The sequence below is a fragment of the Corythoichthys intestinalis genome, chromosome 22, assembly GCF_030265065.1.
Source record: "Corythoichthys intestinalis isolate RoL2023-P3 chromosome 22, ASM3026506v1, whole genome shotgun sequence".
Taxonomy (NCBI): domain Eukaryota; kingdom Metazoa; phylum Chordata; class Actinopteri; order Syngnathiformes; family Syngnathidae; genus Corythoichthys; species Corythoichthys intestinalis.
This window is the reverse complement of record NC_080416.1, coordinates 9,330,323-9,345,615: the sequence shown is the minus strand read 5'-3', so window position 1 is coordinate 9,345,615 and position 15,293 is coordinate 9,330,323. Positions and strand designations below refer to the sequence as shown.

At 38.4% G+C, this 15,293-nt stretch overlaps 1 protein-coding gene across 3 annotated transcripts in view; it reads right to left on the bottom strand.

Moving 5' to 3' along the window:
- The window catches only part of hivep1 (HIVEP zinc finger 1), a 77,450-nt gene extending 62,976 nt beyond the window's left edge, over positions 1-14,474 (bottom strand). Inside the window, exons 1-3 of one of the 3 annotated variants that reach the window (XM_057827357.1) lie at positions 14,278-14,474; positions 13,910-14,136; positions 12,217-12,354 (exon numbers count right to left, since the gene is read on the bottom strand). In XM_057827357.1, coding sequence (XP_057683340.1) covers positions 12,217-12,256 — 40 coding nt within the window. In that variant the 5' untranslated portion in view covers positions 12,257-12,354; positions 13,910-14,136; positions 14,278-14,474. The other 2 variants (XM_057827358.1, XM_057827359.1) reach the window with 2 other exon arrangements.
- Positions 14,475-15,293: the final 819 nt, after the last annotated feature.

Genomic DNA, 15,293 nt, shown 5'->3' with positions numbered 1-15,293 from the left:
ATGTTCTGTCATGACAGATCTCAGCTACTCTCAAGTTTAACCAGTTTGCATTATTTTATTGCAATGTTTTTCCTTATTCAGATTGTTTCAAGACTACAGTTACAGTTAGAACTCACTTTGATGGTTAATGCAGTTATTGCAATTTTGTTGTTTTATCACAATCGACTGGTTTATTTACATTTCAAAAACCAGAAGCTATTCATTTCCGAATGTGATTGCACTTTAGTTTACATATTTAAATGTTCAGATATTAAGATTTGAATGAGGCAAAATAACATGCGTTTTCTCTCAAATATAATGTTATAATCATTTGTTTCAGATGTTCTGTAATTATTTTCTGTATATAAATTAGTTTGGTGTTCAAAAAGTCTTTTTTCAAACTTGAGTCTTGAAAAACAGGGGCCGTCTTATATTCAGGCCATTACGGTATAAGTCGCACCGGATATAAGTCGCATTTTGGGGGGAAATTTTCTCGAGAAAGTCCAACACCTAGACCAGATATGTCATCTTAAACGCCAATTAAAAATAAAAATACAATAGAGAACAACATGCTGAATAAGTGTACAGTATGATAATGTTACATGACGCATGAACAATGAAATGCAAACGTGGCTGGTATGTTAACGTAACATAGCTATTAAGAGTTATTCAGATAACTATAGCATAAAGAACATGCTAACAAGTTTACCAAACCATCAGTGTCACTCCAAAACACTAAAATAACATGTGAAATGATATAATAATGTGTTAATAATTTCACACATAAGTGGCTTCAGAGTATAGGTTGCACCCTCAGCCAAACTATGAAAAAAACTGCGACTTATAGTCCGAAAAATACGGTACTGTTACAGTACAGTACTGTAACATGTTTGGAACATTTGTTGGGAAAAAAAAAAAATTTCGGTATCGGATCACTTTGTATCGGCAGATTTTAGATATTAGGTGACTCGGACTCGGGTGCCAAAATATGCTTTCGGACATCCCTACTTTTTAATACCCTTGACAACCTTAGTCGGGTCTAAACATTTAATCAACTATCAAAACAGTTTTTAACAAATTGGACATCCCTGTCAATGAAAACAAACAAACCAACCCTACCAGTTAATGCAGCAGTCAAATGTTATGACTGGCGTGTACAGTACAAGCAGTCATTAAAAGCCAAGAATGAAAACACGCTGCGCTATTTGAACTATGTGCCAAGTAAAGTGACGCACAAGTTTCCTCGAAACCAGGTTTGAGGGAGCTTCTCATTCACCTGCATGCAAATCCTACCCTCACGGCTACCTAGCTAGCAAGGTATAGTAACTTCCATTTTTAAACCCCAGTTAATTTAAAGTTCTTTTGCAATTTAGTACATCAGATGACGCAAATATTAGTTTGAACCTGCTGGTGATTAAAATGGAGTCAATTAAAGTCAACAAGCATTTGTCTTCGGTGGATTCTCCTCAGAGAGAAGCGAAAGCGTTAACATCCCTTGTTGGACTGCGTGGATTTTTTACATGTTGTGTCACGCTCAGGCGGCCAAACCAGTGTTTCCGTCCGAGCTCTTCAAATGACTGTGCGACCAGAACACCATTCACACAAAGGGAAGTTCTCTCCCAGAGGCGAGAATAAACCAGAGTTTTAGCAACAGTAACTACAACAAACTAGTTTGGGGTAATCTCAGTCGACTTGCTTTCACTTTGACACCGAGGTCGCAATTAGGTGAATATACTGTAAGCTTGGTGGAAAAATTCAAGGTTCTGAAATGTGGGTTTGTATTTTAGACCAGGGGTGTCAAAAGTCGTCTTTGTCCCATCGTGGTTAGTGTTCAGTTTGGAGTAGGGATGTGCTTATAGTCACATGATTTTGAGGATTTGCCAACACAAACTCTCGATCCCATAATTCGGAAATGTATTAACCCTTACAGCGACAGTGGTTAGTACAGTGGACAGCTATTCATAGAATAGAATAGAACAGAATCAGTACAACGAGTTTTAAAGCTTCGCCATAACGTGCAGCATATAAAACATTCACCGTGTTCAATAAGGCTAATATAAAAACTCAGGTTACAATGTACACAGATTGGGAATAAATTATTAAATGCCGAGCAGCAAGTGGTGATGTAGTGGTAATGTAACAGTGCGTATATGACAATTTGCAGTACTCAAAATAGGAGGGAGGTGGCTGACAAATGACAGATTGTGCATGGATATTGATATAGCATAATGTAATTGTGCAAATTTTGCACATGCAGTACCCAGATTAGGCAGCAGCCGGATTGAAGACAGATTTCTGAGAACATATTACTATATTGACATGCATGTGGCAATGTTGTGGCATTAGCAGTGCCATGACAGTTACATTCAAAATTGGACACTTAAGACCTTTAAAACTTTGTAGGGAACGTGACTATTTGCTGGTCATTCAAAAAAAAAACTAAATAATAGTTTTTTTTTATTTTATGTATGTATATACGGCAGAAAACACTCAGGTGACTTGAAGTTCCGCTCTGAGATGCCCAATTTGGCCAACTTTCAAAATTGTCCGATATGCAGTTGCGATACATCATTGGAAAGCTTAAAATCTCAATTTTCTGGGGAAGGAAAATTTTGAACAGGAGGGCATTTTTAAAGTAAAATGTTTTTTAAACAAAGGAGGTGAGAGCACGTGAGAGCAGAATTACAGACGCCACGACTTTAACGAGATATTATCGCATACTGACCTTGTTTCGACCCAAAAACTCCATGTAGCATGTATCACTGAGTGTCAAGTCACAGGTGTGAATGGCCACATCTGGATTTTTTGGGGAATTTTAAGGGTCACGATGCAGAAATCGCAGACATCAAAGAGTGGTAGAGATTTTCTTTTTCATATATTTACCTTTTTAAACGTTTTTTTTTCTTCTATTTTTCTTGTTTGGATCGATTATTTATCATCTAACAACTCGGAGAAAATGTGACAATAACAAAAAAAAATACAATTAAGCGATAGTTATGAGGTAGATATCCGTGACTTTTTTTTACAGACACCACTTTTTTCCATCGTGACAGGAATTTGATCAAAAGTTTAAAATATGTGAGTGAAATTTTTTTTTAAGTCTTTTTTTTTTTTTTTTTAAACGAAATATGAAACATCAGTTAATGATTCTAAGTTAAAAACAACAGACATTTTGAATAATGAATATAATTAATTACCTTCGTTTTATGGCTGGGTTGAAACAAAAGCGGTTGCGCGACATCTGTAAACGGGGGTTTCCAGGGTAAAATGGACAAATTAAAAATAGTTCGGGGGCTTAATGCGCCATGAATCTGCTATTGCAGCATACAGACATATTGTTCTATCATACACAAAAGTTGTTTTGGCTTAAAATACAGCAGTTTATTTTAAAGAGGGGTGCAAAAGCAGAAACGGCTTTTTCAGCCTTGTCTGTGTTGTCCGCCATATATATGGCAGATTCATGGCGCATTAAGCCCCAGAACTATTTTTAATTTGTCCGTTTTACCCTGGAGACCCCCGTTTTTCAGACACCGGCCAACCGCTTTTATTTCAACCCATCCATAAAAAGAAGGCAAGTAATTATATTTATTATTCGAAATATCATTTTTAGCTTAGAATCATGAATTAATGTCTAATATTTAGTTTAAAAAAAAAACTTGATAAAATTATTCACTCGCATATTTTAAACTTTTAAACAAATTACGTCACAATGAAAAAAATAGGGTCTGTAAATAGGTCACGGATATCTATCTTATAACGATCGCTTAATTATATTTTTTTGTGACTGTCGCATTTTCCCCAATATTTTAGATGATAATTGATCCAAACAAAGAAAATTTGAGAAAAAAAAAAAAAACATTTAAAAGGGTAAATATTTGAAAAAGAAAATCTCATCCACTCCTTGATGTCTGCGATTTCTGCATTGCGACCCTTGTTATATTACCGTGTTTCATCCATAAAAATCCCCAAAAATTCCAGCTGTGGCCATTCACAGCTGTGTCTTGACACCCAGTGAGACATGCTACATGGAGTTTTTGGATCGAAACAAGGTAAGTACGCGGTAATATTTCGTTAAAATCATGGTGTGTTTAATTATGCTCTCTCATGCTCTCACCTCGAGTTAGGGTTTGGGGGTTACATTTTTTTATTTTGAATGCCCTTTTGTTTTTTTTAAATTATTTATCATTTTTGTATTTTTTATACTTTTTTAAATCAAATTAAATACATTTATAAATAAAATGGTAATAAAAACTAAAACGAATAAAATACATAAATACACGCAGCACCAATAAACACTATAATGTAGTTTTTTTCATAGCTCCTTGCCTGCCACTGACAACAATAGACATCTAATTCATTTAAACTGACAGGACTTTGTTCTTGCTCATCCTTCGGTGCCATTGACAACGGTAGACGTCCAATTCATTTTGACTGAATGAACGTTCATTCGCCCCTCCCAGTCAAAATGGATTGGACGTCTAGCGCTGACAATGGCAGCCAATTAGTTTAATGAGTGCTCTGTAAGGAGGTGGGGGTGAGGGAATCAAAATTCATGCATGAAAGGGTAAAGGGAAAAAACCCCTAATGATTGCATTTTTTTAAAAATAAAACCTACTGATGTCATTTTCAGCCTGATCATTACCAAATAAAAATTCCACTGTTCCCTCAATTGTTCCACTGTACCACGATCAGCACAAAATTATTAACAGCAAAAGCAGTTAAAAACTACTGAACCACAACCTTACCGACAAAAAATCCATAGCATTTTCAACCACGTTACAACAACTCAAATGCTAACGCTTAGATTCATACAGTTCAATACAATCCATCTCCGTAAATACACTTAAAGGCATCCTCTCCCTGTTTATCTTAACAGGCTGAACATTTTCCACCTTGTTAAATCCAACCCCGTTCACCGCAGTTGTTGTACTGTACATTCATCACCGCGCGTGCTAGCCCGCTAACCCCGTCGGGCTTTGCAGAAGCTTTTTATACGACTGGCGGAATGCAGAGTTCGTTCCATAAACAATGGCATTGTTCGAGAGTCCGCGTGAGTTTTTAGGGGCGCCCAAAAACTAAACAAACAGACCACCCAGGCCGCTTGAACCGCATACTCGCTCGGGTTTGGGTCGTGCACGCAAGTCGGAATTCTACTCATTTAGTCACGTCCCTGAAATTAGTTTAATTTTGCAAAATATGTCACTTTAATTTACAGCGATAGAAGAACCAGATCTGCTCTAAAATGTGTTATTTTTACATTGACTACACTTTTATTTTTTTTGCATATGCTTAAGAGCATATTTTTTAACATCTCTCAAAATACATGGCTATGTTAAAATATAGTGGCGCTTAGATTTGGGGGGAAATAAAGAATGTACTTAAGGATTAAGTGAAATGGTATTAGCCTTGGAGGTGACACACTTCTAGCATTTCAAGCCGTAAAAATGCCTCCATTTTCACCACAGCTAAATGTTTTTATTCCTGCTCCTTCCTGTGTGTTTTTCCTCCATGACGTACTTTGCGGGTAACAATAGTGAAATTTGGGAACCCCTGCAGCCTCCGTCCCGTCTCCTTTCTGGTGTTTACTTTTGTCAAACAGCTGGTCTCTAAGCAGCTTCAGCCAAACATACTGTGCTTTCCCCGTTTTTTTCTTTCTCACTGTGGGCATTAGTGGCAACAGTGGCTCACAATGGTTGCCAATGACGGTGATAGACGTCTAATCCATTTTAACTGAGAGCATTACAATCCATAATTCACTGCAAAATTAGATTATTTGCAAATTTAGTAGACAGACAAGTCTACCGAACACATCGATTAAATGAAGAATTATTCAACAGATTAATCTATTATTAACTCATGCACTGCAAATGATCATACGTCAGCACCACTGACGGTGATAGAAGTCCAATCCATTTTGACTGGCAGTGCTAGAATCAATAGATTAATCACAAATTCAGGAGCGAAATGAATCATCGAAACCAGCAATTAATTGAAGAAATATTCAACCGATTAGTCTAATAACTCATTCACTGCCAATAATCATGTGACAGTGCCATTGACAGTGATCGACGTCTAATACATTTTGACTGACAACATTAGATTAATTGGAAATTGAGTCAACAGTCGAATCCTTCAAAGCCAGAAATTAATTGAAGAATTATTAAACAGATTCATCTTTTATCATTCATTCACTCATTCACTGTCAATGATCACGTGATAGTGTCATTGACGGTGACAGACGTCTAGTGCTAGAACAATTAATCGATTAACTCAAGCAATTCGATTAGAAAACAGATTTGAATTAAATTTTGCTGCTTCGCTAATTTGTTTAATTCAAGTGATGTTGTAATGGTTTGTTTTGAAATTGTTTGCGTTAAATTTTATTGATTTGGGTGAATACACTGCCCTCTGGTGGCAAATTTAAATATGATATAACTCATTTCACATGGCTGAATCCAGCTGCTCCCTGTTAAGACCAACATAAGCAAAGTTTTTGTTTGAGATAATGTATTGTAATGCATTCACAATTTAATTTAGAGGTATATTTAGACATTTTTTCTGGGAATATGTGTTTGGACCATTTGTTAAGGGCATTGTTTAAAAAAAAAAAAAAAGTTTGGATTTTATAGCATTTAAACTAGATGACTTTTGCTATGTAAATTAGCCAATTGTTATTTTGTTGTACTTAGATCATCATTTATTGATTTTTTTTTTTTTTTATACCGTTTGACGCTTAGCTCATTTTAATTTTTTTATGTTCCTTATCCGATTACTCGATTATTCGTACTAGCCAGTTCATCGATTAACCGACTACTGAAATAATCCATAGCTGCAGCCCTACAGACGTCCAACCCATTTTGGGTAAAAGTATTAGAATTCATAGTTCACTGCAAAATTAGATAAATAAAATAGACGAATCCATCAAAACCATCAAATAATTGATAAATTATTCAACAGATTAATCTATTATGAACTCATTCACTGCCAATGATCACGTGACCAATTGACAGTGATAGACATCCAATCCATTTTGCCTGGCAGAATTACAATCCATAGTTCACTGCAAAATTACAGATATAAATTAACAGATCAACAATTAATATTGTTAGACGAACTACAGTTGCTTTAGAAATTAGCCATTTTTACATTGCGCACACAGTAAATTTGGCATATTACCATGTACAGCACTCAAACTATGTTATTTTCTAAATATTTGTTCATTCGCCCCGCAGTCAAAACGGATTGGACGTCTATCTCCGTCAATGGCAGTCAATGAGTTAAATGTACAAAAAAAAGTTACGTCTCCATCTTTTCTTGTCCTACTTGACTCCCAACGTCTTCTGTTCACACCCTGGTGGTTGTTATGTAACAATATATAAGGGATCTGAATGCGATAATTCCATGCTGGGGCACACAGCAAAGATTTGTCTGGTGGAGCATATGGAAGCCCGAGCATCTTGCCACCCATTGGCGGAAAGTGCTGGTGTGTTATGTTGCGAATTGACAGATTCACGTGTCAACAGACGTCAGCTGTTCACAGATCTGGGAATCGGTAGCGTCGGGCGCCAAAGCACGCATCGTCGTTGTCGATCCGCACGGCAATTTTCAATTAGGAAGTGGAAGCGGAGCAGACAAAGGGATCAGTAGCTGACTTGGACTTGATGTTTTTTTAATGTAACCTTGTTCCTAATGAGGGACGGCGGCGGCACTGCAGATGCTGCAGTGGGTGTCACTTTTGCATTTGCATTTGGGGATGATTCATACAGACCGGGAGAGATGTTTGTTTAACCTTAATTTGAACGAAACCTGACTCATTCACAGCCAATTTAAGGTGGATCAACAGAAAAATGATCAAAGTCGTCATTGTTTAGGTAGACATTTTGTGAGAAAAATACCGTAATTGTTGGACTATAAGCCGCCACCCACCAAATTTGACACGAAAACGGCATTTGTTCACAGATAAGACGCACTGGACTATAAACCGCAGCTGTCCTCACTGTATTATGGGATATTTACACCAAAAGATTTTAACCGATAACACTTTATTTGACAGCGGCATCATAAGACTCTCATAACACCAAATGAACCACTTGGCTGCAAAGCTTCATTGCTTCAAGAAGCTTCATTTGGCCATCCCTGCTCCCTTTTGGGAGACAGTCAACCTCTGCTGCCACCTGCTGTCAATACTGTTGTCGTCCAACATGCCTCCTAGCATGCATTGCAGCGCTACAGATGTAAATAACAATCAAAATTCATGTCCTGTGCTAATTATTTCTTCAGTTACTGTTCCAGTTGTTTCATTAATTGCTAGTTATGGTATTTGGTAACACTTTATTTGACAGTGGCACCTTAAGACTGTAATAAGACAATCGTAATTATGACATGACACTGAAATGAGCATTAATGTCTTTTAGTGTCATCTGGCAAATTATCTCACTTTCGAATGCATGTAAAAGATCTGAGCTGAACATAAAGGGAGTTAGTGACATAATTTGCCGGATGACACTAGAGAGACAAAAAAGGTCCTGGCTTATTGTCCGAAAATTACTGTAGGTTGACATTCAGGTGTCAAGAAAACTTAAGTATAACACCATTTACCATTTCAACAACAAAATTGTCAAAAACGTCAAAATTACTTTGTATTTTTATACATGGGATTTGGTGTTCAATATGTACATATTATCGTATCGAAATTGATCAGACAGCCTTGAATCTAATGGACTAACATTGGCAAATTTGTATTGTTGTGCAAATTATCGGGATTGTATGATCAGGAAATTGACGATTTATCTTAACTCATTCACTGCCATTGACAGTAATAGTCCTCAAATGTAAACTGGGATGGCTGGCATTGAATTGATGTCCCAGTCAAAATGGATTGGACGTCTATCTCTGTCAATGGCGGCAAACGAGTTGGGGGAAAAAACAAAAACAACAAGGTGTAAAAACAAATTAAATATTCTCAAATTTTTTTTATTTTTTACATGACTTACGTATTTTTTTTATATTAACTTAATGTATATACATTTATTATTTAATAATGTTTGTAAGACACGAATACAATTAATACCCCCTAATAATACTCTGAAGCGGATTTAGTTTATGGGAGTGAAAGTTTCTTAGGCGAGAGTCTATTCATAAATCACTTTAAAAAGGTAATAAAAAATCGGATTTGTAATCTTGAGTTATAAAAATATTTGAAAATATGGCAAAATATCAGGAAAAATGGATTCAAGCATCTACTATGCTTACAAAGTTTAAATAATTAGCAGCCACTGACGGGAATAGAAGTCCAACTAGCGCCGTCAATGACAGCCAATATGAGTTAACAGGGATAGACCCCAACCTTGTCCTTGAATGAGATACAAACAGTACTATTCAAATATACTAAAATATGAACGCAACAATGAAAACAATTGGGGTATTTTCTTGTTCTTCAGTTGACATATTGTAACAGTTTACGATGAATCGTTTGTGTACATGAGCTGAGCATTCCTGGCTTAATCATCATAAAGGATGACACCCAATTTTTCTCTGAGATTGCAATCTCATTCTTAGGTTTTTTTTTTCTTTCCTAAGGACGGAAAATCCATGTCACGGGCAACAAAGGAATCATTTACAATCAGAAGTGAGTTTACAGACTCAAAGAGCAGCTGAATGGGGAGAAATTTCACAATTGAGACACTTTTCATGAGAATTTACTGGAAGTCCTCCATTACAACTCACATAAATTCAAAGGAGGAGAGTTTTAAGTGTAGAAATATACAAAAACCATTTGAAAAAAATCTGCAAAATAAGAACGAAATTCCATATTTTGCGCTCACTCCCAGTCAAAATTGGCTGACATCTATTGCCGTAACTGGCCGCCGATGAGAAAAATACAGTGAAAATGTCAATCTGGTAACAGAGAACCACTAAAATTTTCACTCACGCAGTTGCTCACGAAGTGGTGAACCCACTTCAAATTTATTAGACTTCTACAACCCCTAGCAAAAAGTATGGAATCACCAGTCTCGGACGAGCACTCACTCAGACATTTTATCATGTAGAAGAAACTCATAAAAAGCTTGAAAAAAATAATGAGTTAGTTCAAAAGTGCAACTCTTTAGCATTCAGAAACACTAAAAGAAATGAATAAAAAACATTGTGGTGGTCAGTAAATGTTACTTTTATAGAGAGAATCACTCCATTCTGAGGAAAAAAATATGGAATCATGAGAAACAAACAACGAAATAACATTTAAAACATCTCTAGTATTTAGTAGCACCACCTCTGGCTTTTATGACAGCTTGCAATCTCTGAGGCATGGACTTAATGAGTATTCTTCATCAATTTGGTGCCAACTCTCTTTGATTGCAATTGCCAGCTCATCCTTGGGATTCAATAGGGTTGAGATCTGGGCTATTTGCAGGCCATGACATTGACTGGATGAGTCTTTCTCCACGGAATGCTTTAACAGTTTTAGCTCTGTGGCATGATGCATTGTCATCTTGGAAAATGACATATTTTCAGTTGAAGGGATAAGAATGCTGTCTAAAATTTCAATGTAAACTTGAACGTGAATTTATTGAAGATTTAACCACAGCCATCTCCCCACTGCCTTTGCTTGACATGCAGCCCATTATCAAGGACTGAGGGAATTTTTATGTTTTCTTCTCACCGGAACAGCACCAAACAAAAGTTACAGCATCATCACCTTGTCAAGAGTCAAGAATCTGCATTGGACAAGGTGTCAAAAGTCAAGAATCTGCATTGGACAAGGTGATGATGCTGGAACTTTTGTTTGGTGCCGTTCCAGTGAGATTTACAAAGATGACTGCCTGAAGAAAACATGAAATGAAAGATGCACTTTTGAACTAATTCATTATTTTTTCAAGCTTTTTATCTGAGTTTGTTCTACATGATAAAATGTCTGAGTAAGTGCTCATCCGAGACTGGTGATTCCATAGTTTTTGCTAGGGGTTGTATCCAGGGATGAAAGTGGCTAGAATTTCTTGTCAGAACTCCCCGACGTGAAGGTCGCAGCGGAGCCAGAAATTTTGTTTATGTATTCATTTATTTATTTATTTATTTATTTGGGGGGGGGGTTAAAACCTCCTAAAACTACTGAAATGCAAAGAAAACGGTTTTGGCAGTTATTTCTATAACACAAACAAAAACTGATTTTCATTCAAAATTGTATTGTTTCAATGATTTGCAAAATAAAAGTTAACAAAAACAGCAATGACCCCAACCTCCATCTCCTCATTTTTATTTTCCCTCATTTCCTCACATACTAAATGCCAAATCTCAATTTTAACTACTTAAGAACATAGGATGTATAATAAAATTGAAGTTGATGTATATATTTGCTATCTTTTTTTTTTTTTTTTTAAATAAAAATAAGTACAAATGATTTTTATTTTGCAGAGTGAAATGGAATATATTTTGAAGATCACGCAAACATTGACTTTTTTAAATCATAAGGAAATGAATAAGTGGCCTAACATAAATGAACAAATATAAGTCCAAAGTGCACATTGACAGCTAAGATGTTCTGAACCTCCCCATCAGAGCAAATAAAACTAAATATGATAAATAAGCCTCCTCAACTATTTCCCTGCTCTTAAAGATTTGATCCATTTTCTGTTGCATTGGCCTTTTTTTTGGCATCAATTCAACAAACTTTTTTTTTTTTTTTTTTTTTTGCTGTTCCAGAAAACATGCACATTTGAACCAATCAGAGCTAACTATCTCTGCTAATTACACGTCAGTATGTCAGCCAATTCAATGGATAAATGAGTCCAGGCGTTTTGCTTTGCTGCGTGCATTCGCACATTGACGTGACTCATCATCGTCAGACTCATATAACTGCAGCAGCTGGGGAAACCTCCATGCCGTCCGTGGAATAAAATAAATAATAAATATCGGTGGAAACGGATTATGCTACACAAGCACTTTATTACGCTTGTTGTTAGCACTTGTGTATGTAAATCTGATGTTGGTAGATTGTTTTCTTCTTGTAGATGAAATGCATGTGTGGCAGCTAAGCATTTTTTATTTTTTTACATAGCGTTTTTACAGTCGTCGTCATATTTTTGGAATCAAAGCACAATGTTCCAGACCAGCATTCCAGCCCCGAATCTTACACCGGAACTGGGTTCCGGCCCTGAATCTTACACCAAAACTGTGTTCCTGACCGTTCTGGCCCACTTTCACCCCTGGTTGTATCTGAAAATCCCGACTGCGCAAACTCACCTTTAAGATTTTTCGGGTTGTTCTGCTTAGTACGTGGCATCTTTCCTCATCGGTTCACAAGTGCATCTTGGGAAAACCAGGCGATACCGTCGGACCTTGAGAGGAGCTGCGACCCGTGGCGGCGCCGTCTGCGTACATCTATCACAAAAAAAACACGCCAGTCAGAATGAGTTCAGCAGAAAACGCCGCACTATGCCGGCCTTGTATTCATAGTCAGCTGCGTGCTGGTTGAGGACAGAGCAGCTGATTGAGATTGGTCCTCAAACAGGTGCCCCGGCCTTTCAGAGGTCCTCTGTGGCATCTATCGTCACACCTCGTAACCAAATCGGATGCGACCGTCCGAGCCCGAATTGACATGTAGGCGCTCTCCGCCGACGAAAGATGCGAACAATAAAAGCTCTGTGCGCGCTTGCGGTCAAAGCTCAGGGTGACACAGAGGATAACCAGCATCACATGTTTGCCGTTTTAAGTTGGTGGCACAAATAGGCGATAGAACCGCACAAAACACTTTTTTTGGTGACCTGGGAAAAACACACAAGTTACATAAAAAAAGGGCCAAGGTTTCCTGCAAGTTTTAAGGGGAAAAACACATTCAAAAGGGTGGATGTCAGAAAATGTAGATATACAAATGACACATTGATCCAATCAACTACGACACATCGACACTTTGCAGTGAGCATCCTGGCTTGTGGACCCATCCTTTGTTTGCCCTCCGCCGTGATTACATAACACTTACTACAAGTGGATGCTATTTCTCCATTCACTTGCTTCCATGTGGCTGCTCCAGCTATGACATCATCGATGAGAGCGCCACTGCTGTCTGCATGCATCTACCATGCGAGCCACACGACGAGCCTCTCACCTGCATCCTCTCTTTGGATTCTCCACGGCAGGTTCCACGACGCTGACGAGGCGGAGGAGTGAGACGACTGTCTATCTGCAAGTCTGTCTTACCCTCGCTCTCTCTCCTCCGTGCAAGGAAACACCCAAGAAAAACACCATCACTGTCTCAAAACACCTCACTACTGAAGCATCTCCACGCATACCAGTGGAACCATCGAAACCGTTATATCAAAAAACAAAAATGCATGTGCAATTGTGTCACATTTGAGACCCGTGAGTTGTGCCAAACTGTATTTTTCCCTGTTTTTTTCCTACTGCATCCAGCATGTTGCAAAGCAGCACAATGTAAGGGGAAATGCGTATTTTCTGGCAACACGTGAACGCCCTGCGAAAAGAGGGAGGGGCCAGGGAAAACCCCTCGCTGTCGCTGCAACAGCTAAATGGAACACTTCCCTTCAGACAACAAAACCAAGCTGCACTCGTGCAAGTTTAGCACAACATTGCCTAACGCGGTCCCGCACGTTCGTTAGAACGAATAAACAACTAGCTCTTACCTAAAATAGGGTTGAACAAGGGCAAACGAACACAAAGGAGAGAGTTTAGCCGACCACGCGTCAGTTAATGACCCCAGCCGGGACAGCGTCAACAAGCTAGCTTCCACGTGAACTTGAACGTTGCATGACACGACGAATGAACGCAGCTTTTACTAACTAGCGGTAGTTAAAAAAATTTTAAAAAAAAACATCCAGGCAGCGTTCCGACACGCTCGAAAGCACGCATAGGGATCTCCCCTCGAGTGGGTTTACAGTTAAACCCGCGTGTTGCTTAGCTACTACCACTTGTAACGTACCTTTAAAGCGAAGAAAGACGGGGTTCAGCTCCTGTTTTCTCTCTTCACCTTCTCGCTCACTTTCTATTGCAGGAAACAGACAGGCCCACTGACGTCACCGGGGGTCCCGTCTCCGCCTCCTAGCCACGGGGTGTCCTTCAAAGGCAGCGGGGGGCTCGTGACGGACGCAGCGCCCGTGACTTGCGCTCCACTCGGCGGAGCTAATTAGCATCCGTGCTATTTTTCCTCTGTTAATAAGACACAAACAACAAGCAGCGTCAAATTGGAGTTGTCAAACTGCGTGTGAATTGGCTAATATTGCGCCGCAATGACGTGTTATGGTACGTGCTCCCCCTCGGCGGAGCCCCATTCTCTCTCTCCTAGCATACTTCAGGATTGACGGTTTTCCCGGAGGTTCCTTGTTGTCAGGTCACGTTGTGCCCCTCCGCCACCACCGCACCGCCTGGGCTTTCCCATGCACTAACCCGCAGCGGGGACACAACGGCGGGCTTTTCTGCGAGCGTTGCCTGGATCGAGCAGCTCGGAGTCGGTCACATACAACCGGCCGCTTTCAGTAGCAGCGGTTAAGGGAAGAAAGAATGAAAGAAAAAAAAAAACATTGGTTAGCCTGTGCTTTGTAGGTATGCTTCCGCCATGTTCTTTGAAACTAAATGTATGAAGTAGGACGAAGGTTTTTATGACAAAATTAGAATTCGTCATTCCTAAAATTTCATTTAAAAATATACTAGTATTTCTAGGACTCACTAATAACTTTTATGGTTTTGAGTCATTTAAAAACGTAACTGCAATGTGTACTATAATAAAAATGAGTTCAATCCTGATATTGTACAGTATTTAAAACAAGGGCGTAGGTTTGGTCTCAACATTGGTAGGGACGATATAATAGCATAACCTGCATGTACACTTTTTACTGGGGACGGGACATTGATTAGACCAGATTATTGAAGGGGGGTCAGGGCTACATTTCCTTACGAATATGAACCTAATTAATTGATAGGCTATATGATCAATGCAAAATAAATCTGTACTGACTTATACTAACTTTTATGCAAAATATGTTGATGACCCCGGAACAGAGTGTCAGCAATGAAATTAACTTACATGATATATGCTCAGATAGTAGCTTAGCCCATGCTGGTACATACAGTGCCCTCCATAATTATTGGATTTATAATAATTATGTTTTTTAGCTTCAAATATTTTTTTTCCTAAATAATATGGGACCTTCATGGGGAAAAAAAGGAAAAATCCAACCTTCAATACAAGCCCATTTATTCAGTGGGGGGAAAATCCAACATAAAGAAATAATTATTTGACATCAAATAATGTGTGTCACAATTATTAGCACCCCTGGTGTTAATACTTTGTACAACCCCCTTTTGCC